Here is a 24,356-nt window from a genome sequence, read left to right on the forward strand (position 1 = left end):
GCTCTGGGAATGACTAGTGATGCCACAGGGGCTTAAGAACGCCCCTGCGACTTTCAACAGGTGCGTGACGCACTTGTTGCGCTCGGTGCGCGACTTCGCACCGAGCTACTTCGATGATGTATTCATCCACAGCCGGGCTGTGGACGGGAAGACCGACGTAGCGAAGCACTGGGTGCATCTCCGGAAGCTACTTGAGCTTATGCGAAAGCATAAGCTCTACGCGAACCTGAAGAAGTGTATCTTCGGGGCGAGCGAGATACCCGTCATCGGGTGTCTCGTAGGGAAACATGGTGTTCGCCCTGACCCGGAAAAGGTCAGAGTGCTTAATGAATGGCCAACGCCTTCAAGTGTCAAGGAACTGAGGCAGTTCCTTGGCTTGGCCACGTACCTGTGCAAGTGCGTGGAGGATTACGCGGGCAAGATCCGCCCGCTGTCACAGCTTCTTAAGAAGGAAGCTGTGTGGAATTGGACAACCGATTGCCAAAAGGCATTCGATGCAGTCAAGCGGGGCTTGACTGAGGCACTGATCTTGGCAGTGACTGACCAAGATCGTCCATTCCACGTCGTATGTGACGCATCCGATTTCGCGATCGGATGCGCGTTGATGCAGCACGATCACGAGGGCCGTGATCGTGTCGTCTACTACCAATCGCGCCAGCTGAAGCCAGCTGAGCGCAACTATCCGGTGCATGATAAGGAACTCCTTGCCATGAAGTATGCACTTGCAAAGTTCCGAGTGTATTTACTTGGGAGTAGACCATTTGTGGTCTACACCGACCATGCTTCACTGCGTACCGCAGTGAAGTCGCCACACATATCACAAAGAATGGCGAGATGGCTCTCATTCTTTGCGGAGTATAACTTCCGGGTCGAATTCAAACCCGGAAGATTGAACGTGGTGGCCGACGCGTTATCACGTCGGCCGGACTATGCAGAAGCTGTTGACGTCAATGCCATTGACGCCATGCGATCGAGCAAACCCACATCATCTCTGTTGGATGATGTGAAGGCCGCGTCCGCGTCGTGCGCGTACGCGAAGCTCTTGCTGGCCTATGGCACAGCGCCTTCTGACAAGTCCCGTCAGAAGCTGCCCAAGCACCTTCGTGCGCGTGCACACCGCTTTCGAGTGCACGACGGACTGCTTCTTTATAATGCAGTCGACGACAACGCGGACCGCGTTGTCGTGCCAAATGACCATGACCTGCGACTCAGGATCATGTACGAGTATCATGATGCCCCGACTGCGGGACATCTTGGACGTGAGAAGACTTACGTCCTCCTCACGCGCGACTTCTACTGGCACCACCAGTACAAGTGGGTGCGCAAGTACGTCCGTGCTTGCGAGGTGTGCCAACGCGTAAAGCCTGCGCCGTTTGCGCAGGCTCCATTGCAATCACTACCGACTCCGTCGGAGTGTTGGAAGTCTTTGGACTTCATCTTTGGTCTTCCCCCGGACAGCGGAGGGAATACCGGTGTTGTGGTCTTCGTCGACCGCTTCAGCAAGATGGTACATCTTGCTGCGGTGCCGGCAGAGATGACCGCGAAGCAGACGGCTCGTCTGTTCGTCGACATGGTGTTCAAACACCATGGAATGCCGTCCGACATCGTGTCGGACAGAGACCCGCGCTTCACAGCGCACCTGTGGCAAGAAGTGTTTACACTTCTTGGGAGCCAACTTTCAATGTCGACTGCGGATCATCCGCAGACGGACGGTCAAACCGAGCGCGTGAATCGCGTGCTCGTCGACATCTTGAAGAGCTACGCTCACTCGTTCCAATACTGGAGCGAGTCCTTATCGATGGCAGAGTTTGCCATCAACAACTCGGTGCATGCCTCGACCGGGCATACACCGTTTTATGTGAATGCCATGCGGCATCCCCGTCTGCCGAGTTTACTCGAGTGGTGGCTCCCCACTTTAAGTGGGGAGGATCTACGACTGCAACACAGCAGTCGCAAAATGCCGCTGACACCTGCACAGTGTCAGCCGCGACAACAAGGAACAAGACAACCAGGTCTGCGCGGGGCGCAGACCTTGGCAGGAAGAACCAAGGGTCAGCGCAGGGCGCTTACCCCCAGAACAAGGAAAACGAGTCTGTGCAGAGCACAGACTCCACAAGGAACAAGGACCACGGGTCTGCGCAGGGCGCAGACACCGCGAAGAACCACGCAGAGGCCGGGCCTCTTGCGGAGAGCGAGTTGAACGACTTCAGCTCGGATGCGATTGACTTTATCAATAAAAGACAAGCCGTAATTCGGTTTGTCCAGGACACGATAGCAGCTTCTGTTGATAGACAGAAGCTGAACGCCGATAATATTGGCAGGGGCAACACAAATGAATTCAACGTGGATTCATTAGTTTTGTTAGCTACACAAAACCTGCCTAAACATGCAGTTTCGAACTTCGGAGCAAGCAAGCTTGCTCCGCGCTTCATCGGGCCGTTCACTGTGTTGGCACGGCACGGCAACGCATACACGCTAGACATACCGTCTAGCATGCGCCTCCATCCGACCTTTTACGTCGGACGGCTGAAGCCGTACCTGCAGCACGAGCCATCTAGCTCGGCTGACCCGAAGCCTCGGCAGGAGCCGAGGCAGAAGCGGAGGACTTGGCGTCGGCGACGAGCAGCCTCTCCTCCAGCGCGCGGACGGGCTGGAGCAACCCCTTCATCTGGGTCCCCAGCTCGACCTGGATATTCGAGGCGTCTGAGGCGAGGCCGATGAAACCTTGATCGCCCAGGGGTGTTTTGTATAGCGTAGCCCAGGAAAATACTGGGAGTCAACAGAAGAAGAATAAAACCCAGAGTGCCGCAAAGCAAACCCTGAATTTCACCCTCCCTTGTTTGGCGTGAGTACCTTGCGTAATCCCTGTCGGCTCGTTTATCTTCGACGGAACGGCACTTCACCGGAGTTGTACATGTATCCTTTGAAGAAGCGCTGAGGTGCACGTCTAATCCAGAACACGTCCTCGATGCTGAAGGCAACCCAGAATTTCAGATCACCCGAACCCAGAATATCACGAATTCAGGATCCAGGATTCACTTCCACTCTGGGTGAAGCTTGGAACTCAGAAGGCACCTTACCCAAGTGCTCTCTAGCCCGATAACCAACAAATACAGAGTATACAACACTACAACTAGCCGTCACTTATTCTTTTGGACCCTCGGACGGTGGGTCACTCACACACTAGGCTCACTCGAGTCTGAAATCCAGGCGCCTAGCTCGCCTGAATACTCGCCAATACGCGCACCACCCTCAATTAAGAGGGAAAATACAATCACTATCAGTTAACCTTCCCGTCACACGCAGCAGTCAATACAATATCCTGGAGGCGTCTACTTAGCACTCCAGAACACAATCGGGAACATGAAATGGGCTACCACGAGCACAGCAAGTGACCCAACTAGGATATGAAATAGATGGATCACCCCAGGAAGCACAAGGCGTCTCTGGTCACCACCTAACTGGACTTAGAGTAGGTGGATCTCACTGAACGACTCGTCCTTGTAGTCGATGTGCCCTTAATGTCCCGCGGTAGTAGTCTCGGGTCCTCCGGATTTCCGTCGGCAGGCTTGGCCGAAGTCACTTGCGCGCTACAGGGAAAATTGAACTCTGTTTTGGTTATCGACTACACTATCACTTCTCTCTTCTGCACTCTTCTACGGGCAAATGTCTTCGGTTCATTATGCTTCGGGTCGAATATCTTGGCTTCAGTATACCTTGGGTTCAGAGGTCCTGACTAGTGACGACTTGGTCGTCGCACCTTCGTCGTGGGTTAACAAATGACTTGGTTTCACCATGCAGCGAGTCCGTTGTCTTGGTTACAGTATAGTGTGAGCACTCTCCTTCTTCTCTTCGAAAAAGTCGAGTCGACAGGTCTTAGTGGATTCTCGACTGTTCTTCAAGCCACACATCACTTGATTGCAAACTGGCCTCAACCTGGCTCCAAACTTGCTTCGCATTCACACTCAGGATTCCACTTGGTATCTTGGGTGATTCTTGGAATCTTGGCGTAACTTGGTGAATCTTGGCGTAACTTGGTGAATCTTGGCGTAACTTGGTGAATCTTGGCGTAACTTGGTGAATCTTGGATGTCGGCTTGGCAGATACTTGGTTTTAGTATAGGGCGTCTGGATTCACGGTCCAATCCCAGGATTCCATCTTGAAATCCTGGGCACTTGTCTTCACACAAGTGAATCTTGGGTTTCCGTGGTGCACTCTGGGTGCAAACTCTTCTTCATCACAGACTAGCGTGTATCTCCACAAACATCAACTTGTACGGCTTCCAGCGCGTGATCATGGTGGTGGTAGTGGGTGTTTCTTGGTACTTGATACATCTTGTCGCTCTGGACCGCAGCAAGACGAGGTGTACTCTGGGATACGTTCGCCAGAGACACTTTCCGCCAGCCTTTAGGCACTCGTCGTAAGGGAAAGTCCGGTGGCTGGACTGAATGCACTTGTTGGATCCTGGGTGTGCACGCCCAGGATTTCACACTTCCAGCCGGTTGGGCCCATCTGCGGTCAGGCGCGGGATTCCTTCCACAAGAACACGCCTCATCCCTGTCGCCACTCATGTCACACGGGTACGGCCGTGCCGCATCCTCTCTCTCCACCAATCACAACTCAATATAGACTCCAAGTCAAACCAGTGACGGTTCGTCGTCAGCGAAAATCTGGGGCCGCTATGTGTCACGGTCTGCGAGACCGCCGCGACTTGGGCCTTCTGGTTCGCCAGCTCCTGCGTCAGGGCGGCGATCTCAGCGCCCTGCAGACGCTCCACGGCGGTCACCCGGTCGTGGAGAGACGTATACTGATCCTCTCGGGGCTGATCATACCCGGGGCGTGTTCCCACCCCCGCCACCGCCGATCCGTGACGCCCACGGCTCAACCCGCTGGATTGTTGAGCGGATTGTTGACCATAGTATCCCGAAAACGAACCCTCAAGGGGCTCGTTTTCGTATTCGTTGGAGAGGATTTCCTCCCCATCGAGATACATGGGAGCCGCGAAACGTCTTGCTGGTGGACGTTCCGGAAATGGTGAGGGCGTACGAGGAGCAGTACGCGCTGGCACAGCGGAAGTAACACGAGCGCTGCGATCACCGCTAGCATTCGAACCGTCACGTGCTAAGAACTTAGCACGGAGCTCTTTGAGACTCTCGGGCACACGGAACGACGTGTACCCGTTCAGGTCGCGGTCGCTCAAGCGGACCGCGCCTGGGAAGCACTTCGTGCACTGAAAGCCCTCGGGCACAGCGCACGGCACATTTGCATCCTCAGCAGCAACATGAAGTTGCTCCAACTTTCCACGCTTCGAGTACGTCTCGAAGCGATCACGCGCTTGCTTAATCCGATCACGGTAAGCACTCGGCTTCTTGTTGAAGTTTTCAACAAAGGCGTTCCAACTTTGACAAAGTGCCTGCCACTCGGGCACTTTGCTGCGAGAAGACGTATTCTTGCTTTGAAACCATCGGAGCTCATGAAAGAGTCCGATGTAGTAATCGCGCCTTTGATGCGTTTCCGCATCAAAGTGCAGCTCGGCAGCCACAGCGTCATCCTTGATGGCGCTGCATACGTACAGCGGCACCTCATTCGGAGGTACCGAGTTCCCAAACCGGTCCGCAATCTCGGATGCGGACGGCATCCACGGATCGCGCGCTGCAGGTGCAGCGCGCGGAGAGCTTTGAGCTTTGACATCACGCGCTGCAGCAGCAGCGCGCGGAGTACTGAGAGCCCCAGGGGAAGCAAGTGGGGTATCACTCTCAGTACGCGAACGCTTCGAACTCGAAGCGTCCGATTCGTCCCCTTCACGCGGACGAACGTTCTTGGCGTGAGGGTCGAGCGATTCGCTCGACACTGAGTCTTTACGCTTTGAGGGCGAGTCCTCCTCGCCCTCCATATCTTCATCGTCGTCGTCGAAGTCGACGACGTCGCCGTACTTCGCCTTCTGGCGTCCGAAGTAGTCGTCGATGGAGAGATGACTCCCCACCGACTTTGTGGACTTCTTCTGAGGCGCGCTCATCGTGGAATGAGCGCCGATTTCTTCTCCAAACGCGGAGAATTGACGAATGGTCAATTCCAAAAGATTGACGTGCGGGGACCCCGCGCGTCTAACCATAAGGGGGGGATGGTTTAACGGGGTTACACGCACAAGTGGCTGCAAGCCACTTGTGAATTTAACAGATAGGTTATCTGTTAAAAGTTTTGGATACTTCCTCACATTGGTGTAAGACACACCGATGGATACATTGAAGTGGACCACCACAGTGAGTGGTCCACACATACCCAAAGATCCTATTGGTAGAAAGCAGCATCTTTGTACCAATTAGAGACGTGCATATTAGCGGGGCTCTGACAGCCAGCCGCTGCCAACCCTTTCATAGATGATAAACAGTTTTAGCAGATTTTTAGAGGAAGATCAATTTACAAACAATACAGTTCTCATTTTACCTAATCTAAGTCACTTGGAATCCTTTTCTTACTTAACTTATATTTGTGTATTCAAATATAATTAACCTAAGTAATTACTAAGTACTTACGCTTCCTCATACACGTTGCGCAACGTGTAAGCTAAAGTAGTGAGTCAAGTTAGACCCACTACACGGTACGACGCAAGTATCGCTGTCCTTTATCAAACTCTGTATTTACCATGTATTGTTACAGCGTGCTCGTGTGTAGGCCTGCTTTCCACCAGCTGCTTAGGCGCTTTGCTCGCTTCTACTGCATCCCGCGTGTGCAATCGAGGGGCCGCCCGCCCAAACTCCGCTATCATCAACAAGTCTTGGGACTGCTGCTGTGCTTCTATGTCGGTTGGATGGAGCTGGGCAGCTTGTGCATGCTGTTTGGTGCACCCCCGAGTACGTTGTCGCGGTCGTTGAGGAGGGCTGAGGATGCTCTCTCCAAAACGCTCGGCAACTACGCGCCAGCTCGGATTTCGTGGCCGTCTCCCGCCCGCCAAACCGAATTGGCGAAGCTGGTAGAAGCGCGTGAGCCTCTGCTCAAGTACACATTCGGATTCATAGACGGAAAAAAACTTCAAGGTAAACGCAACGCTAGATTGACTGTGCTGTTGTTTACTCTGCTAACGCCTACTAATATGTAGGTCCAGCAGCCGTCCAACGCCGACCTGCAGAATGCCATGTACAATGGTTGGCTCCATTCCGTTTTCGTCACCGGGATAATTTGCTTTGCTGCCGACGGGTGCATTGTGTGATGACGCCACAATTGCCCCTGGTCGTGGAACGATTCCGACACGTCGCTCGGCTTCCGGGCCAAGTTGCAGGACCCCGCCTTCTGCCCGGACACGAGGATGTACGTTGTGTCGGACTCCGATTTCCCATGTTCAACCGCGATGGCCGGACGCATCCTCACCCCGCTCAAGGACGGGGAACTGGAAGGACTGTGGCCATCACTCCGGAGCTCCGCCAGGACGATCCATAATGCCATCACTTCGGTTCGGCAGGCGGCTGAGTGGGGAATGGGAAGCGTCCAGAAGGTCTACTACCGCCTCAACCTTCCGCTTCCTTATGACCCCGAGCTTCGTGGGCTCCGGCTGAAGAACTTGTTCCGCATGACGAACTACCGTGTGCGAACGGTAGGTATTTCACAGATCCGCACAACCTTTGGGGGAGAAATGGAGATGTCTGAACAACTCGAGTTGGCTGGTGAAGCTGTACAGAGAATATGCAGACAGGGTTAACTTTGAACGATTTCATGTAAATGTGTTCGCCTTGGGCAGTTTTGAGGCTTAGTGCTACGTACAAGATGACTACAACTAAAATTTGAAATGGAGAGCCTCGCTCCGTTCTGCATGACCTGCCCATTCCATCGCGAGTTCAGCTTACAACTTCTTGGTGAATGCTTGGATCATCAGCATCAGCTCCTGCGTGCGAGCGCGGGCTTCCTCGCGATCACGGCGGGCTCGCTCCTCCATGTCGAGCTTGTCTTGACAACGGCGTTCTTCGGCCTCAGCCTTGTCCGCAAGAAGTCTAGCCTCACGGGCAGCGACGTCATCACGGCGACGTTGTTATTGTTCGGCACGACGAGCCTCTGCCTTTCGTTCATTCTCTTCGCGAAGGAGAAGAATGGTTTCCATGAAGTCCCCTCCCATGGTGTTGGCTGCGTTTTCAAGACCGGTCAGTTTGGTCTTGAGCGCTCAATGCCCTGATTCGCTTTGCCTTGGCGTAGCTGGCCTCGAGTGTCTCCTTGTCATCTTCGCGTGCGCGCTTGGCGCCGATGGTGTCGCGGAAGTCCGCCAAGTCGCCCCCCCCCCCAGCCGGTTGGAGAAGTTCTGGTACTTCGACTTCTTCTTGTTGTCGGCGCGCTTTCCCGTTAACCGACTTGGCACAGCGGGCGGCTCCTCCATGGCTGAAGCGTTGCTCGCCGCAGTGTTGGCGGCCGGCTTATGAGGCTTCGAGAATCCTGCAGCAGAAACCAAAGTGTATGTTGTTCGATCTGCTCGTAGTGGCGCTAGTCGTGGGGTTCGTTCGAAAGCTTCCATGCCTTCATTGACCAACAGCGATGCCACTCCGCGTGGACGCGTGACTTAAGGCCGTCGAGGCACCCGCCACTGAGGTGTCGGTGACTGCCGAGTCGTCGAGCACGGGCTCGTTGGTGTCCTGGGCCAACTGCACGCCTTCCCCATCGTCCTCCTCGAAGAAACTGTCTTCCGGGTCGGTTGCAAACGAGAAGTCAGGTTCGACGTAGCGCAGGTCTCGGTCGGCCTCATCGTCCATTTCGATGACGTTGGCCTTCTCATCGGTTGCCTTAATCGATCAATACTGCGCTCAAGTCAAAGTGACTATTGAAATCCACTTTGGCGCCAAAACACTCACCTCTCACCTCAAACACGGCGTTCACGTTAGCTTCGCGGCCGCCTGCACATCACCAACAGCAATAGAACCATCACTTTCACCACATGCAGCTAGTTTCGTTGCATTCATTCACTCACATGTTGCTGTGCAAGACTTGCAACTGCACCTCACCTCGGAGCCTGTGCACCACCACCGCCTACTCATGGATCCTGGTCGCCTTGGATATCACGGTGGACAATGTTCGCTTGGGAGCGCAGGCAATGTGGTCGGTCGCCTGGATTTGAAAGTGAGCAGCGCTTAGATACGTCGGAAGATATAATGCAGGCTATAAGTCAGCAGAGTGATGGTCATATTAAACAATACAAATATCAAGATAATCGTTTATGATGGCTTCACGGCATATAGCTAGGGCTAGGGCAGTTTATCGAGACAAAATCTGCGTCTCACGAGATTTTCGTGGGGCATATGACCCGACATATCTGCAGCAGATAAGGCGGCGACATTTTTGGAAGGCTTCCAGTACACGATGCTATTTAATGATTAGGCACTTCGTTTTAAATGTAATAATACGTCCTCTGTAATACCGTCGTCATTCGTGAAATATACGCACGATGCCCTCGCAAATATAAACATTATACCTGCTCTTTAAGTTATTTCAAATGTAAGAGTTCTGAAATTACGTACCATGCCCTCACAAATATTAGCAAGTAATACCTAGACGGCAGCACGCATCACAAAAACCAAGTCAATTGAAAGCAGTAGCACGGATCGGAAATATGATACCACAAACGGCGGAGCAATTTAGGCTGATGGAGGCTTACAAAGCGTGCACAGTTAGTGATGATGATGATATCTTCTGTAGGGTTTTAATGGCTTCCATCTTGCCAAATAATAGCGCTTCTACTACGAAGCCGACAGCGCACAAATGTAAATAATCATTACGGATTTCTTGCAGCATATTACAGTAATTCTTTGAAATTTATCTCTGAAATTTATTTCAGAGCTAAGGGGCGTGAAGTGTAGAATAAAATTTATCTGACCAATAACCCGGAAAAGTCTTACGGTCCGCGCGAGCCAACACGTCAGTATTATTGACGAAGTTCCTTGTGCAGAACCATACTATGCATGTCCAGTCTTATCTACTAATACAGTAGCAATTTCAAGCAGTTATCGCTCGGAGTAGGACTGGTAATAGTGGCGAATATCCCATTTAGTAGTGCATTGCAGTTCTGGTTTACCTCCGACTACCGTACTATATCCATTTGGGGCAGTAGTGCGGTTAAAGCAACTGTGGTATCGGGAAATGAAGCCAAGGCCAAAACCCAAAGGCGGGACGAGGGATGAGGAAGACTCGAGGCGCCGGCGTTAACTGGCAAGTCACAACCCATCGCCAGTCATTGGACTAAAACTCCCTGATCGCTGATTGGCCTAAATAGGCCGGTGACGATGACTCGTCGACGGTCCCAAGTCAAGAGCGGGCGCTTGCAGCTCGCTAACTACGGTGCGAACCTACTGGCAAGATCCGAACTTATGAGTCGTCGGCGCCTGTCCCGAGTCGTCGGTGGCGTTTCAGCGGCCGTTTGAGTCGTCGGTAACGCCGCCACGTCGCAGAGAAAGCGCCGAAGAGTCGTGAGTTACAACGGACGGTCCAAAAACGGACGCGTTTATACTTGATATTTGTATTGATCGATAGGAAACTTAAGAGAAGACCAGATAAGCCTTCGGGCAACAATAACAGAACAGCTTTTCCTCTCAACCACGCAAGGGCGACACCGGTGCCTGCAGTGAACGACCTGCAGCTCAAGGTAAACCTGGTAGGTAGGATTATGACTGTCGGTGGGCACATCTACTAGTGTAGCGTGTGTTCATCCCTGGCAGGGCCAAGAGTTAGTGGCCGGTGTATTGGTAGCGACGAGTCGTCGCCAGGAACTGGAGGAGCGAGAGCGCACTCCATTTATTTCTTCCCGCCGGAGTATAGCTCCGGCACCCTCGTATCACGCCGTAAAAGGCCGGGACCCTTCCTTCTGAGGGCCTGCGAGGTATATTTTGTGTGTGAGAGCGTGCTAGCCTTTGCTCGTGGCTAGTGACGCTGAGTCTTCCGTCGGTCGACTAGCGGAAGCTCGGTGCACAGAGGAAACACCAACCCGGTGCAAGGGAAAGTTCCTGGGCCTTCAGGTTCTAACCCTAACAAGCCCATTGAGTCTTCGGTGACTTGGTGGGTGTTGTTGGTGGGGAAAGTGTGCCAATATATAATTTAGCGCGTGTTCCTACACGACAACTGGTGCCGCGACCCGGGATTGGTGTGACCTTCTGTGTTTCGTGCTACTGCAGGTCGATCGACTTTACGAGCAACCAAGAAGAAGAAGAACAAGAACAAGAAAAAAAAAGAAAAAGACGAAGAAAGAAGAAAATGGCGAAAGGATCACGTTCAGCGGTACCAGCAACTCCGATGAAGACTGGCGGAACGCGTGGCGACGACTCGACGGCGGCCCTGATCACGCCGCACCTCGACCCGATTGCTGAGCGGACCGTCAGCTTCGACGACTCGATGACTGGATCCGACGCCAAGGACGAAGAGATAGATGAAGACTACGACGATCACCTGGAGGAGAAGGCGCCTGCGCCAGCGGTGGTGACACCCGAGACTCCGGAAGACGCAGTGCTGTCTGCGGGACGCAGTGCGGGCACGCGTTCGTTGTCGCGAAACTTCGCGATTGAGCTTGACGATGACACGCGCTCCGTGACGCGCAACCTCGCGGATGAACTGGATGATGTGGATGGCCCTGGGCCAGCGTATGACGACTTAGAAGACTTTGATGACGCCGCCGACGACTCGAGGTCACCGGTCCTGACGACTCAAGTGACCGAGCAAACCTCCGGTAACCGGCCGCCACTCAACGGTGACACGCCGGCGGCCAACAAGGTTCTCGGTCGACTATACGAAGAGATGAAGAAGAGCGACTGGGGTGAGCTATTCGAGCCAGCGATGACTCGCCAGGCGGTTTGGGCCGATTTGTGTCACGAGTTGGCTCGCCCAGTGAGTTCGGTAACAATCGAACAAGTGGTGAAGGAAACCGAACGATTTCTGAAAGCATTGGGTCTTCGGCCTCTGGAGTACCCTTCGCCGTCGACTCTGGAGTGCTGGGTGCCGGCCGAAGCAGGCGCGGAGCTCTGGAAATGGAAGAAGCGACTCCGCACAGCCTTCGGCGTGAACTCGTTCACTCTGGACGACTCGCGGAAGACTCGTGCGACTCGCGAAGTGGTCGACCCGGCTAGCGTACCGCTGCCGACGACTCCGAAGAGGACAATCCGCGAAAACCCCAGCCGAAAACCCACCGGAGGGGTGTTTAGCGCGTCAGGAGAGCGATCCCCGTACTTTCAAGACTCCCACATGGTGACTCCACCAACTACGGGCTACTCAGACCGCGCTGGACGCACCACCGATGACTCAAAATCAGCCAGGGGCACGAAAAGCAACTCAAGACGGAGCACGATCCGCCGCAACGGGCCCACCGACGACTCGTCGGACGAAGAAGCGGACTTTACCGGCGATGGAGGAGCGCAGATGGGCGAGTACCTGCGCCAAATCCGTGAGGTGACCGAATCCGAGTTGCTTAACGCGACTCCGAGGATCGAGGTGGCAACGCATCGCCCACTGGGGCAGATCAAGGCGTTTTCGGGCACCAGAAACAAGAGCGAGAACTCGATGCAATGGCTTCGCGCCTTTGTCTACGAGATGAAAGGAACACGAGCATCGCCCAACGATTGGTGCATGCCTTTCGAGCTGAGCCTTCGGGACGGCGCTCTACATTGGTACCGACAACTGCCCAAGAAGACCAAGCGAACGTGGAGCCTCTTAAGCGAAGCTTTCATCAAGTACTATTGCTCCCAGTTCAGCCAGTCAGCGGAGACTCGCTACTACTCAGCCAAGCGCGAAGACAAGGAACATGTTTGCGACTACCTAAACCGACTCAATGGCTATGCCAGGAACGCCGGAATTCGGTTTGAGAACAACGGCCGCAAGGCACGCGACCACGTCAAGCGGTTCCTCGAGACTTGCGGCGACCGAGGACTCGAACGGCGCCTGTGCCACCTGCGCATCTCAGACATACATGAGTTGGAAGAGATGATCCAAGAGATACTGAAGATTGACGAGCGTAGTTCGTCCCGCCAGTAGCCGCTGCATCACTCTCGAGCTCGGGATGCCTCCCGACGACGTGATGACAAACGTCGCGATGACTCGCGCCGCCACGAGCGCTCGGAGGACGCTCGCCGACGTGATGACCGCCGCCCCGACGACTCGCGGGATGCTTACAACCGTCGCGACCGACGCGAACGAGATTATGAGCGTCGTCGCGGCGACTCACGCAATATGCCTCGCGTGAGCCTAGCTGAAGCATCTGTCGCTGACATCGTCGCCGAACTTCATGGACGGGACACGCGGGACACGCGGAGCGAGCTGTAGCAACAACGCCACAGATATGATGGCGACAGCAACAGCGAAGATGGAAGTGAACACGGCAGCGACGACTCACAACGTTGCGGCGAAGACTGGGGTGATAGCTATTCGTCAGACGGAAGCGACCACTACCTTGCAGCAGCCAATGACAACGAACGACGAGTCGCCGCCGAAGGCACGTACGCCCGGTCCGCCAACCGACAACCCTGGGGTGACTCAGCCGGGCGCAGCCAAGGCCGGGACAATCGGCTCCAGAACCGCGGTCACCGCGACGAGAGACCTCGCCAGTATGGACCGTGCGCGGCCTGCGGGGGCCTCTATCACTCGGCACACTACTGCCGACGTCGGTGCAAGCTGTGCAAACAAGTGCACGACTCCGGAAAATGTGAAGTGTTCCAAGAAATCACCAAGATCATCAAGTCCAAGGTGGACAAGAAAGACCTCACACCCGAGCTCCAAGAACTCCTGTTTTCGGACCATTTAAACTAGGCAGCCCGCCAACTACGACTGGGTTGGTCCCAATCGGGCTGCCACAGTTAGCCGAGCCCGCAATTGAAGCCGAGTGCATCTTCGCATTTGTGGGCGAGTGCGAATGGACGAAGACTGAGCAAGACAACGACATGAAAACGACGGAATTGGAAAAGGAGAGAGGCGATTGCCTCGGTGGAGGTGTATGGTGTGAAGAAGACGATAACGAAGAGGTGGGAGATACCGCCGAAGACTGGCTGACAAGCGCAATACAAGAAGACTCGCGCCGACGACTCGTTCCAGAAGTGCGACTCTTAGCTGGAGAACGGATGGGATGGTGGTCGGCGCAGAAATTTAACAAGCGTGTAAAGATGCGGACACTGGTAAACGGAGCCGTGAACGACTCGCGCACGAGGATATTGCTGGACACCGGGGCAAACGTCAGTGTCATCTCGGAGAAACTTGCCAAGCGACTGAAACTCCGTGAAGTAGTGGGGCATGGACGTTGCATGGATGTACAAGGGATCACCAAGGGCAAGATGATGACGGCTCGCCGAGCGAAGGTGAAAGTCACCCTTGGATGGGAGCGCGTATATGTTTTTGAAGTCTGGATAATGGATCACTGCGCCGGGGTAGAAGTGGTGCTTGGCACCGATTTTATGATCCCGGCCGGTATCCGACTGGACCTCCTAAACGCAACGGCCAAGCTCCCCGACGAGGTAATGATCCCGCTGATCAAGACTCAAAACATGATGGACGAGGCCGAAGGAAGCCACGTCGCGTACGGTCCGGCGAAACCAATGCAAATACCGGGCCATGAATGGGACGAGTTCAAACTACAGCGGCGACAACCCGAGCCGACGACTCACGTGCCGTGGATCCGCCGAACTGAGACGTTCATCCCGACTGTCACCAGGTTCTACAAGGGACGTCCGGTCAGGATTCGACTTACCAACGCCACGGATAGGCTGGCGAGTTGTCCGGTACACTTCCCGGTGATAGTCTGGGTTCCGATTGGGTCGCTGCCGAAGACTGAAGGCTACGTGCGGCTAGATTCCGCAAAGTACAAAGAGTGGCAGGTACTCGCATACGCTGCCGCACTAGACAAGACACTACTCAAGTGGGAAGCTGAACTCTACCAACAATGGTTGGCCAAGCAGCCTCCAGCGGTGGAACAAGTGCGTTACCCGACACCCACAGGTATCTTGCAGCGACCGGACGAAGACTCGGCCGAGAAACCACCCGTCAACAGTGAACGTGACCGTGCCGACGACTCGTCGGTGACGGATGACTCAGAATGGATAGCGGAAGAACATCACCGACGAGTCGACGCTACTGCCGGCGACTCGACGGGGGTGACGACGACTGACGATGAAGCCATGACTCCAGAAGCAGTTGGATCAGGACTGGAGACTGCTGAGTCGACGGTGCGCCGCGACGAAGACCGAGGACTAGAGTGCAGTCCGAAGAGGCATCCACCGATGACTCAGACTGCACCCAGCCGAGAAGCCGGAGACATCTCAACGACACTCGACCAGACGTTCATAGCAGTAATGCGTGTACTGGCCACGGAAGGTACCGTCGACAGTAGCGACGAGACGGCGGAACACCCGGCAGCGGACATCGAACTGGAGGACTACGCGCATGAATTAGCGTTCCTCCCCGATTTATCGGAGCCGGAGCCGACTACACTCAACTACTCGGCGGCGAACGTCAAGAATCCCGAGTTGTCGGCAGACCAACAAGGGAGCCTGATCGAAGTACTCCGACGCCATGAAAGTATCATGATTGCAAGCGGGAATGCACTCCCACCGCCGGCATATGGCGTTGTCTGCGACATAGATGTGCAGGGGCATGCGCCGATCAAACAGCGGGCCCGACGGATCCCATTCAAGCATCTCAAGAAACTGTACGAACTCCTCAAAGGACTGCTCAAGGCAGGGCTCATCGCGTTCTCGGACAGCCCGTGGGCCTCGCCAATCGTCATTGTCCTCAAGAAGAATGGCCAAGACATCCGCCTCTGCATCGACTACAAGATGGTCAACGCGGTAACGGCAATCCTGGAGTACGCCATGCCGCTCGTCGACGACTTGCTCACAGACTTGGAGACTTATCTTTGGTTCTGCTCGCTCGACGCGGCCAGCGGATTCTGGGCCATCCTGATGACTCCTACGTGCGCGCAAGATTTCGGCATTTGTGTGTCCTCTGGGGCACTTCGAGTGGCTACGAATGCCTTTGGCCTCAAGAACGCGCCGATGATCTACCAACGGATGATAGACAACGCATTGTGGGATTTGTGCAACCTAAGGGCGGCTGGAACGCCTTTGCAGCAAAATGAAGGCCGCCGAAGACTCGGCAGAACACTGCCGGCGACTCGAGTCGTCGCCTCGCCTACCAGGCACTACAGCGACGACTCGAACCAAGTTTGCGGCTGCCCGCGATGACTCGAAGACAGCTGAACCCATTACTCGACTCATTAACAGCCCCGAAGCCGATATGTTTACGACCAACGAAGCCGACGAGTCGTCGCTGGTACCTGTGTTCGACCGGCGATCCTTCGTGGACGATATCTGTTTCGGTGGCGAAGACTTCGACAGTTGTTTGGCGACGCTGGATCGGCTCCTCAGTCGTTTTGAAGAGTGCCGGATCAGCGTCAGCTTTACCAAGAGTACTTTCGTGCAAGGACGCGTTGACTTTCTGTCCCATGAAGTGTCAAAAGACGGCATTCGGCCCGATCCGAAGAAGCTGGACGCGATCACTAAGCTGTCTTTCCCACGAACGAAGAAGGGAATGCAGTCTTTCCTAGGTGCGCTGAATTATTACAGCCGCTTCATCCAAGACTTCGCTGTCTATGGCGCGACGCTGTACCAGCTGAAGGAAGACGATTTCGCGCCGGAGGGTGACCTCACAGTTGCCCGCCGGAGTTTCCAAGCTCTGCTGACAAGGTTGCTGCGGCAGCGCCGATACTCCGCCACTTCGACCGCACCAAGGACGTGCACATCATGCTGTTCGCAAAACGAGTGGGAATTAAGCTCCACGCTGCTACAGCTGCATGATGACAAGTTGCACCCTGTTCGCTTCTGCGGACGTGTATTGAAGGAGGTCGAGATGAACTATCATGCGGCGGAGAAAGAGGTGCTAGCACTGTTGCTACTGCTGAAGACTTGCTACACTCAGTTGGCGGGACGGACAATACGAGTTTACACTCGCTTCTCCACCTTGGAGTGGATTACCAAGTCAAAGTCACTCTTTGGGAGAGCTGTACAATTCGCGGTATTGCTCTCCCCGTGGCACCTGATCGTCCAACGAGTCAAGGAGAAGGACTGTGCCTTCACCCAGCTGCTCCAGTCGACGGTGACCAACTTCGTGAACCTCGATGACTCATTAGAACTGGTTGCCCCGCCGACTAAAGGCTCACCGACGACTCGCATGGACCCAAACTTGCTCTATGCACGCCTGCCGACGACTCATACAGGCTTCGTGGTCTCTTTCGATGGGTCAGCGAAGACTGAGAAGTACGGTGGTTACGGCAGTTGCTCATGGATCGTGTGGAGCCTTCCGGAGTGGAAAATAGTTATTGCAGCGAACGCTTACCTCGAGAAAACCACGGTCAATATCGCCGAGTACACCGGCATGAACAACGGCGTTCTCGCCGCGATCGAACACAGCGCCGAAGACTTAGTGATCGTGGGAGACTCGAGACTCGCGATCCAGCAATCCCTAGGGGTGATAGCTTGCCGGGAGGAACCACTGCTGGCACAGCTGAATCATCACAAGGAGATCACAGCACGGTTGCGGTCAGTCAAATACCTGCACGTGGTACGCGAATACAATGCTGCCGCGGACTCGTTGGCAACAGAAGCCTTGGAGTCAAAAGTTTCCAAGGTCATTCTGAGTGAGACCCGGAAAGCAGAGTTGGCCGGACTCAATCGGATACAAGAAGTGATCTACGAGTCGCCGCCGCAAGGATCAGAAGCACAAAACCTGGTTCCAGGAGGCTCTCTTCAAACTCTGAGCGGCGTCTCGACCGTGAAACGCAAGACATTTGCTGATTTCGTACGTCCAGAACCTGGAATGCAACTGGCGATGACTCGGGCGCAGACCAAGAGCAAAAAAAAACATGTCCGATTCACACACGATAAGCCGAAGTCACCGCCGAAAACTCGACCTAACCGGAGACCTCCTGAAATTCAACCCCCGGAAACGACCCAAGCTCCACCAGCAGCTCCTAACGCACAAGACATTGATCCTGTGAAAGTCCAAGAAGAAAGACGACGACGAATAGCTGCCGCTCAGGACGAAGAATTGCGATGGGCTAACCTGAAGACCCTGTTACGCGGAGATGTCGAGAAACTTGGATACCGAGCCGCCAGAGATGCATGGAAAATCGCAGATAAGTTCGTATTGTCGGAAGACAATTTGCTACACTACATGGGAACGAGTCGTCGGCGTGAAGCTGAGTCGCAAGAGGAGATCTCGTTGCGTCTGGTGGTACCCACCACGATGATTCAAGAAGTGCTCCAGAATTGCCATGACTCGCTGGAAGGCGGCCATCAGGGTGTGGTGAGAACCTACCAGCGAGTCAAGCGAGATTACTACTGGTTGGGACTCTACACCGACGTGGAGAAGCACGTGAGATCGTGCCCCGATTGCAGCACCAGCAAGAGCCGCCCCCAACTGAAGGGATACTCTCCTGGCAACGTGCTGGCGGAACGACCTTTCCAGTTAGTGTCTATGGATTTTGTGATACCACTGCCGAAGACTCGGAGGGGCAACACAGCCCTGCTACTCTTCCAATGTTCCTTTACGGGTTTCATCATTGCGAAAGCCATGGCGGATACGAGCGCACTCAAGGTGGCACAAGCATTCGAAGAATGCATATACCGACGATTCGGCGCGCCATCACTTATCCGTCATGACCGCGACCCAGGGTTCATGAGCGAAGTGTTCCAAGCGTTTGCAGAAATGATGCAGTCAAGGTCCCGAGCAACGCTGAGTTACCGGCCGCAAGCCAACGGACAGCAGGAACGGTCAGTCAAGACTGTAATGCAATCCGTCAAGGTATACGCCGAAGACCCGCTCCAACAAGACTGGGACGAAATCGTGGAGCGCTTAGTCTTCGCCATCAACAACTCACAAGACACGACTCGGAAGGAAACACCATTCTACTTGGTGCACGGGTGGGATGCCCAGTCAACGCTGAAAGCCATGTCATCCTCGCTCCGACACGGCACGCCAAAGCAGTCAGACGCACTGGCGTGGCGCGGCGAAGTCAACAGACAACAGCAGATTGCTATGGAAATGGCCAAGGAATACCAAGCCACCGAGAAGACTCGCAGAGCCCGGGAACACAACGCCAAACTCAGCCGGAAAGAGAAGACAATACTGGCGAAGACTCGGAATCACGAGTCGGCGGCGGCGGCACAAGACACCCCCGTCCAAAATCACCTGTCGCTCAAACCAAGTACGCATGTGCCACCGACGACTCGCGAGTCGTCGGCGGGTGCCCCGCACCAACCGTTTGTGGGACAGGGGGGACATGTCTCTCGGGACAGGGTGGGTCCACCGAAGACTGGCGGAAATGAGCCGATTGCAGGCCGAAAATCAATGCTACCGGTCCCGTTCGATGTCGGCAGCGGGGTCTGGTTGTACATGGAGAGAGTCAAGCCCGGCCTTACCAAGAAACTGGCACACCGGTGGCATGGACCCTTCCGGATAAAAAAGAAGATCGAAGACTACGCCTTCGAACTCGAGTTACCGGACCGCAGTGGATACCGATTTTACCCAGTCGTCCATATATCCCGACTAAAGCTGATTGATGAGTTTGGAGATCGACTGAAGACTCGCCTCGCGCCCGGACTCGTCGACGACACGCGACTAGACTTTGACGAAGAACTGCTCCCTGAAGATAGTTGGGAGCCAGACCACGTGGCAGGAGAGTATGAAGTTGAAGCCATCCTCGACGACCGTGTGCCGTTGTCCACGGGAACTGAAAGAGCAGTGCGCGAGTTTAGAGTTAAATGGGTCGGCTACGATGAGCCAACGTGGGAGCCAGCCGCTAACCTTTCTTGTGGAGGGCTCCTCTATGATTACCTGCGGCGAAAACGAAGTGAACAGCGCCTGCAGATGGTTCAAGTTGCCGACGAAGACTAGGTGGCTATGAGTCACCGCCATGACGACCCGTACTTGGGGTAACGCAGCCCAAGACCACAGACGAAAACAGCTACTGCAGTACTACTTTTTTGCATTTGAAAATTAAACGCTACCAAGACGGACAGCCAAACTCAACGGCAACTCAGAAGCGGAATTGGAAACGAAAACCAAATGGATAGAAGACGCTGCCGACGACTCGCTTGAACCCGACTTCAACTCAATCAGGATCGGAGGCAACGGCTGCCCGAGCCAAGACACCAAGCAAGCTCGAGTCATCGGAACCACCAGCAGCATCCAGAACTGGTCCTCCCGGAACAGACGCAGCAGTCGGCGAAGACTCAGACGCAGCAGGAACGCGACCACCACCAAACTCGGCCACCCATTCTGAGCTCAATTCACCCGGCTGCAGCGACGAACTTGGAACAACTCGACGACCAACATCGACGCGCGAAAAACCAGCCGGGACAAAGAGCGGAGCCGACGGGTTGCATGGGATGAACGTGGTGTTGTAGGGGTGCTGCTCCGGCACATCGATCCAGCCGTTCCGCCAAGGCTCCGCAGCATCCAGGGCAGCGACCTCGCTCAACCAGTCGGCAGTCTTGGGCTCCCAAGGCAAGTACTCCAGAGAATACCCAGGCATGGTCGGCTCAAGCATGAACTCGGGCTTCACCTCCGAGAAACCAGGATCCTGGCTGCTGCCCCACTTCCAGATGTACGGGACCGCCTTGGCGCGGAGACGGTCGCTGCGTTTGTTGCGCTCAACCACGTACCTCGACCAGGCGGCTTTCAAAGTATCCAAGTCCTTCCTCGTCCGAGTCTTCCGCGCGGCAGTCCAGTCCATCATGTCCAAGTCAGCGGCAACTGCGGAGAACGTAGTTCCACTGCCTTCGGAAGGATCCAGTGATCACGTTCCCAAAGCGAGAAGCCAAGGTCGACGTTGTCCGAGTCGCCGCTCCCACGAAAATTGCTCCAGTACCCCATCACTCGAGTCATCGGCGAAGCCCGCTGGGATACCTTGGAGTCGGGATCAAACTCTGAAGTGTCAAAAGACACGCTTGAGACGGAGTCGCCGGCGAAGCTTCTGCCACGGATGATCAGGGTTTTGTAGTCCGCGAATGCCGCGATGCCTTCAGGACTGGAAATAATTCGGAGATCCCGGGCACCGGTGCAGGCAACCGAGCATTTAGCATCTGGGTCCAGCACTTGAGAGCCCCAGGACGCGTAAAAGGCGGCTCGATGTACGGCACAGCCCACTTAGCCACTTGCTTGGGAAATCGGACGAGGGTAACTGACCCCGCGCCGGCGACGGCACCATCGGATGACGCCGGGGCTGGAATCTGACCCAGGGGTGGACGACGAAGTGGCGACGACTCGGCTGCTTCCGGAAGACGCAGACTGGCGTGGAACGGAAGAACGACGGGTTGTCGACGGTGACTCGTGTGAGTCTTCGGGGAACAGGAGGTGTTTTCTTAGGCTCCACACCAGCACCTGAGATAGCTCCCGACGACTCAGAACCTGGGAGCTCCAAGAGAGAAGAGGATTGAGGGACGCCCACCGATAACTCAATCACTGATCCAACGACCAAATTCTCCGCCTCCGAACCAGTGTCCGGAAACCACTGAGAGAAGCGCCAGAATCAACGTGAACTTGCTCGGAAGGAGGAGAAATAGTGCTCGACGAAACAGCATCTTCATCCGATGACTCCACCACACGAGACGGCTTGCGGGAAGGAACAACGGGTGAGCTGTCCGACGAAGACTTGGCAGCGGCCCCGGAGAAGGCGGCACGAGCGGGCGGACCGGTAGATCGCTGAGAACGAGCCCATCGCCCCTGGGGTTTCCGCCTCGACTTGCCCTTGGACGACGAAGCCCTGGAAGCACTCGGGGCTTGCACTGCCAACGCGGGCGGAGACTCCTGCGGCCGCAGGAACACTTCCGGAAGACTCGACAACCTCCACCTCCAATTCCAAGCGCTCACCATCTTGAGAAGGAGCCCGAGAACCACCAGGAGCTGTCACCGAAGACTCGCGGCTACCACCTCGACGGGAAGAAGACGTACGAGAGCCACGGACAGCGGAAGCTGAGTCTTCGGCGGGGCAGCGAGGTCTCTTGCCCGGGCGACGGGCGGACGGACTGCGACGGAGTGACGAAGAACGAACCCGCTTTTGCGACGCCGGACGAGAAACAGAGCTTGACCGACGACGAACATGATGAGAACCGGCTTCCCTTTGCGAGGAACGCTTGCGTGAGCAACCAATCTGCGCAGCGCCCACAGCCCGGTCCGCTTCGATATCGGCAGCACGAGTTCCCGGCGTTGTCTTGTTCGCCTCAGCCGACCGCTCCTCCGACGACAACTCAACATGAGAGTCCGATTCCAGGAAAGCAGCACGGGCCAAGTCAACGGCAATGGCATCCTCGGTTCGAGACGGATCCGCATTGGCCAGCATGTCCTTGAGGACCCGCCGAGTCTCGTGGCTAATGTCCAGCAGGTCCCAGTTCAACTCGCCAGTCGACAAACCTGTAAAGCATGAGTCATCGGCAGAATCAGAACACAAGCCAGCACATCCAGCAACGACCGCAGTACGAACCTTCAGAGATCAGCACGAGGACGTCTGGATCCATGTCTTCAAACTTGACATGCGCCCGAAGAGTCCTGTTGGCGCGCGAGCCGCTTCACCTGCTCTTGAAGGTCTTCATTTCGGCGCTGGAGGCGAGTCGACGACGAGTCATCGCCGGCATCCAAGCGAGCCAGAAGATCGTGAAGACGCTTGCTCTGTGCAGTCGACGCCGCCACAGCAGCCTTGAACACCGTCTGCTCGCGAGTGAGCTGGAGAGCCATACGCTTGCACTCGTCGTCAGCAACTCTAACGCGGTTCTCCAAGCGGGTGGCCGTCTCGGTGTGCGCATCCACGGCTCCACGAAGACCCTCCATCTCCTGGAGGTAGTGAGCCTCCAGGACCCGCAGACGCTTGACCTCTCTTCTTGAGTGCTCGAGTTCCGCGCGTTGCTTGAGGAACACCATGGTGTTCTCGTGCTTGAACGACTCCTTCATCGCCGAGTTTTCGGCGGCAGCACGCGCAGCTTCAGCGGAATGCAACGGACCTCGCATCACGGCCAAATCCAGATTGACGTCATCGTGGACCCCATGTTACTGAGCCGCCGCCACCACGTCTTCCAGCGAGCGAGCAGCAGCCAAGCGAGAGCCCACGTGGCGGTCCCCACGAATATTGGGACCCTGGTGCAGAGTGACATTGAGACGACCGATGAGATCCAACCGAGGACCCAACACCGCGATCACGCGCTCCGACGCCTCAGCACTGGCTTCCATGACGATTTGCTCAGGGCCTCACGCGACACCGTGATCAGCGAGTCGTCGGTGGTGGAACGACTCAGCGCTCGAAGTAGAGCACCGAGCAGCTAGCTCCGACGACTGGATCGAAACTGAGTCGCCGGCAGCACTACCAACAGGCACATCAACCAGGGAAGTATCCTGAATGACAAGAAACGAAGGCAATAACTGTGAAGGTAAGCGAGAGCAGCTCAAGATCAAGGTGCCAGTCAACGAGACGTACCGAAGGAAGAGCCGGAGAGGTAGCCAGAGACGCGGACGACTCAGCGGAAGCGTCCAGCGAAGCTTGGCTCGGCGCATCGCCAACAGCGAGTGAGAGCCCAACCCGAGATGACAAGACAACCTGGGAAGCAGACGCACAAAACCGCCAGGCATCAGCATCCCACGTGAAGCTAACAAGAAAGTGTGAAGACGACAGGAAACTCACCGTGGCCGAACTGGCCGTCGACTCAGCAGCGCTCTCATCCTCAGACACCGCCGACTGCGAGGGAGCAGGAGCAGCAGGCGAACTACCAGCACCAAGCGAGCTTCCTCGACCTGGCGAAGACTGACCAAGATACGAAGATCCGGGTTAGGAGCGAAGACGGCAAGAGAACAAGAAGAAGACGGCTTACCTGGAGCGAAGACCGAGATACACCGAGAGCCCTGAGGGCCGAGTTCACGGCGGACTGGGCAGCGCGCGAAGAACCAACCATGGCACAGGAGCACCCCGACGCTCACCAGCACGCGGCTCGAGTCGCGGTGGGGGCAGCTGTGGTATCGGGAAATGAAGCCAAGGCCAAAACCCAAAGGCGGGACGAGGGATGAGGAAGACTCGAGGCGCCGGCGTTAACTGGCAAGTCACAACCCATCGCCAGTCATTGACTAAACTCCCTGATCGCTGATTGGCCTAAATAGGCCGGTGACGATGACTCGTCGACGGTCCCAAGTCAAGAGCGGGCGCTTGCAGCTCGCTAACTACGGTGCGAACCTACTGGCAAGATCCGAACTTATGAGTCGTCGGCGCCTGTCCCGAGTCGTCGCGGCGTTTCAGCGGCCGTTTGAGTCGTCGGTAACGCCGCCACGTCGCAGAGAAAGCCGAAGAGTACGCGCGTCGTTTTGGACCGTCGTTGTAACTCACG

At 55.5% G+C, this 24,356-nt stretch overlaps 1 protein-coding gene across 1 annotated transcript in view; it reads right to left on the reverse strand.

Annotated features, from left to right (window-relative positions):
* Window positions 1-8,498: 8,498 nt before the first annotated feature.
* IUM83_16831 (Endonuclease Reverse transcriptase) overlaps window positions 8,499-24,356 on the reverse strand; it is a gene marked incomplete at both ends in the record, with an annotated part of 32,889 nt that continues 17,031 nt past the window's right edge. Inside the window, 2 exons of the mRNA XM_067941743.1 lie at window positions 8,499-8,759; window positions 8,836-8,870. Of these exons, the coding sequence (XP_067794361.1) occupies window positions 8,499-8,759; window positions 8,836-8,870 (296 nt within the window). The remainder of the gene's footprint in view (window positions 8,760-8,835; window positions 8,871-24,356) is intronic.

This window comes from Phytophthora cinnamomi (genome assembly GCF_018691715.1).
Source record: "Phytophthora cinnamomi strain GKB4 chromosome Unknown Contig25, whole genome shotgun sequence".
Classification (NCBI taxonomy): Eukaryota; Oomycota; class Peronosporomycetes; order Peronosporales; family Peronosporaceae; genus Phytophthora; species Phytophthora cinnamomi.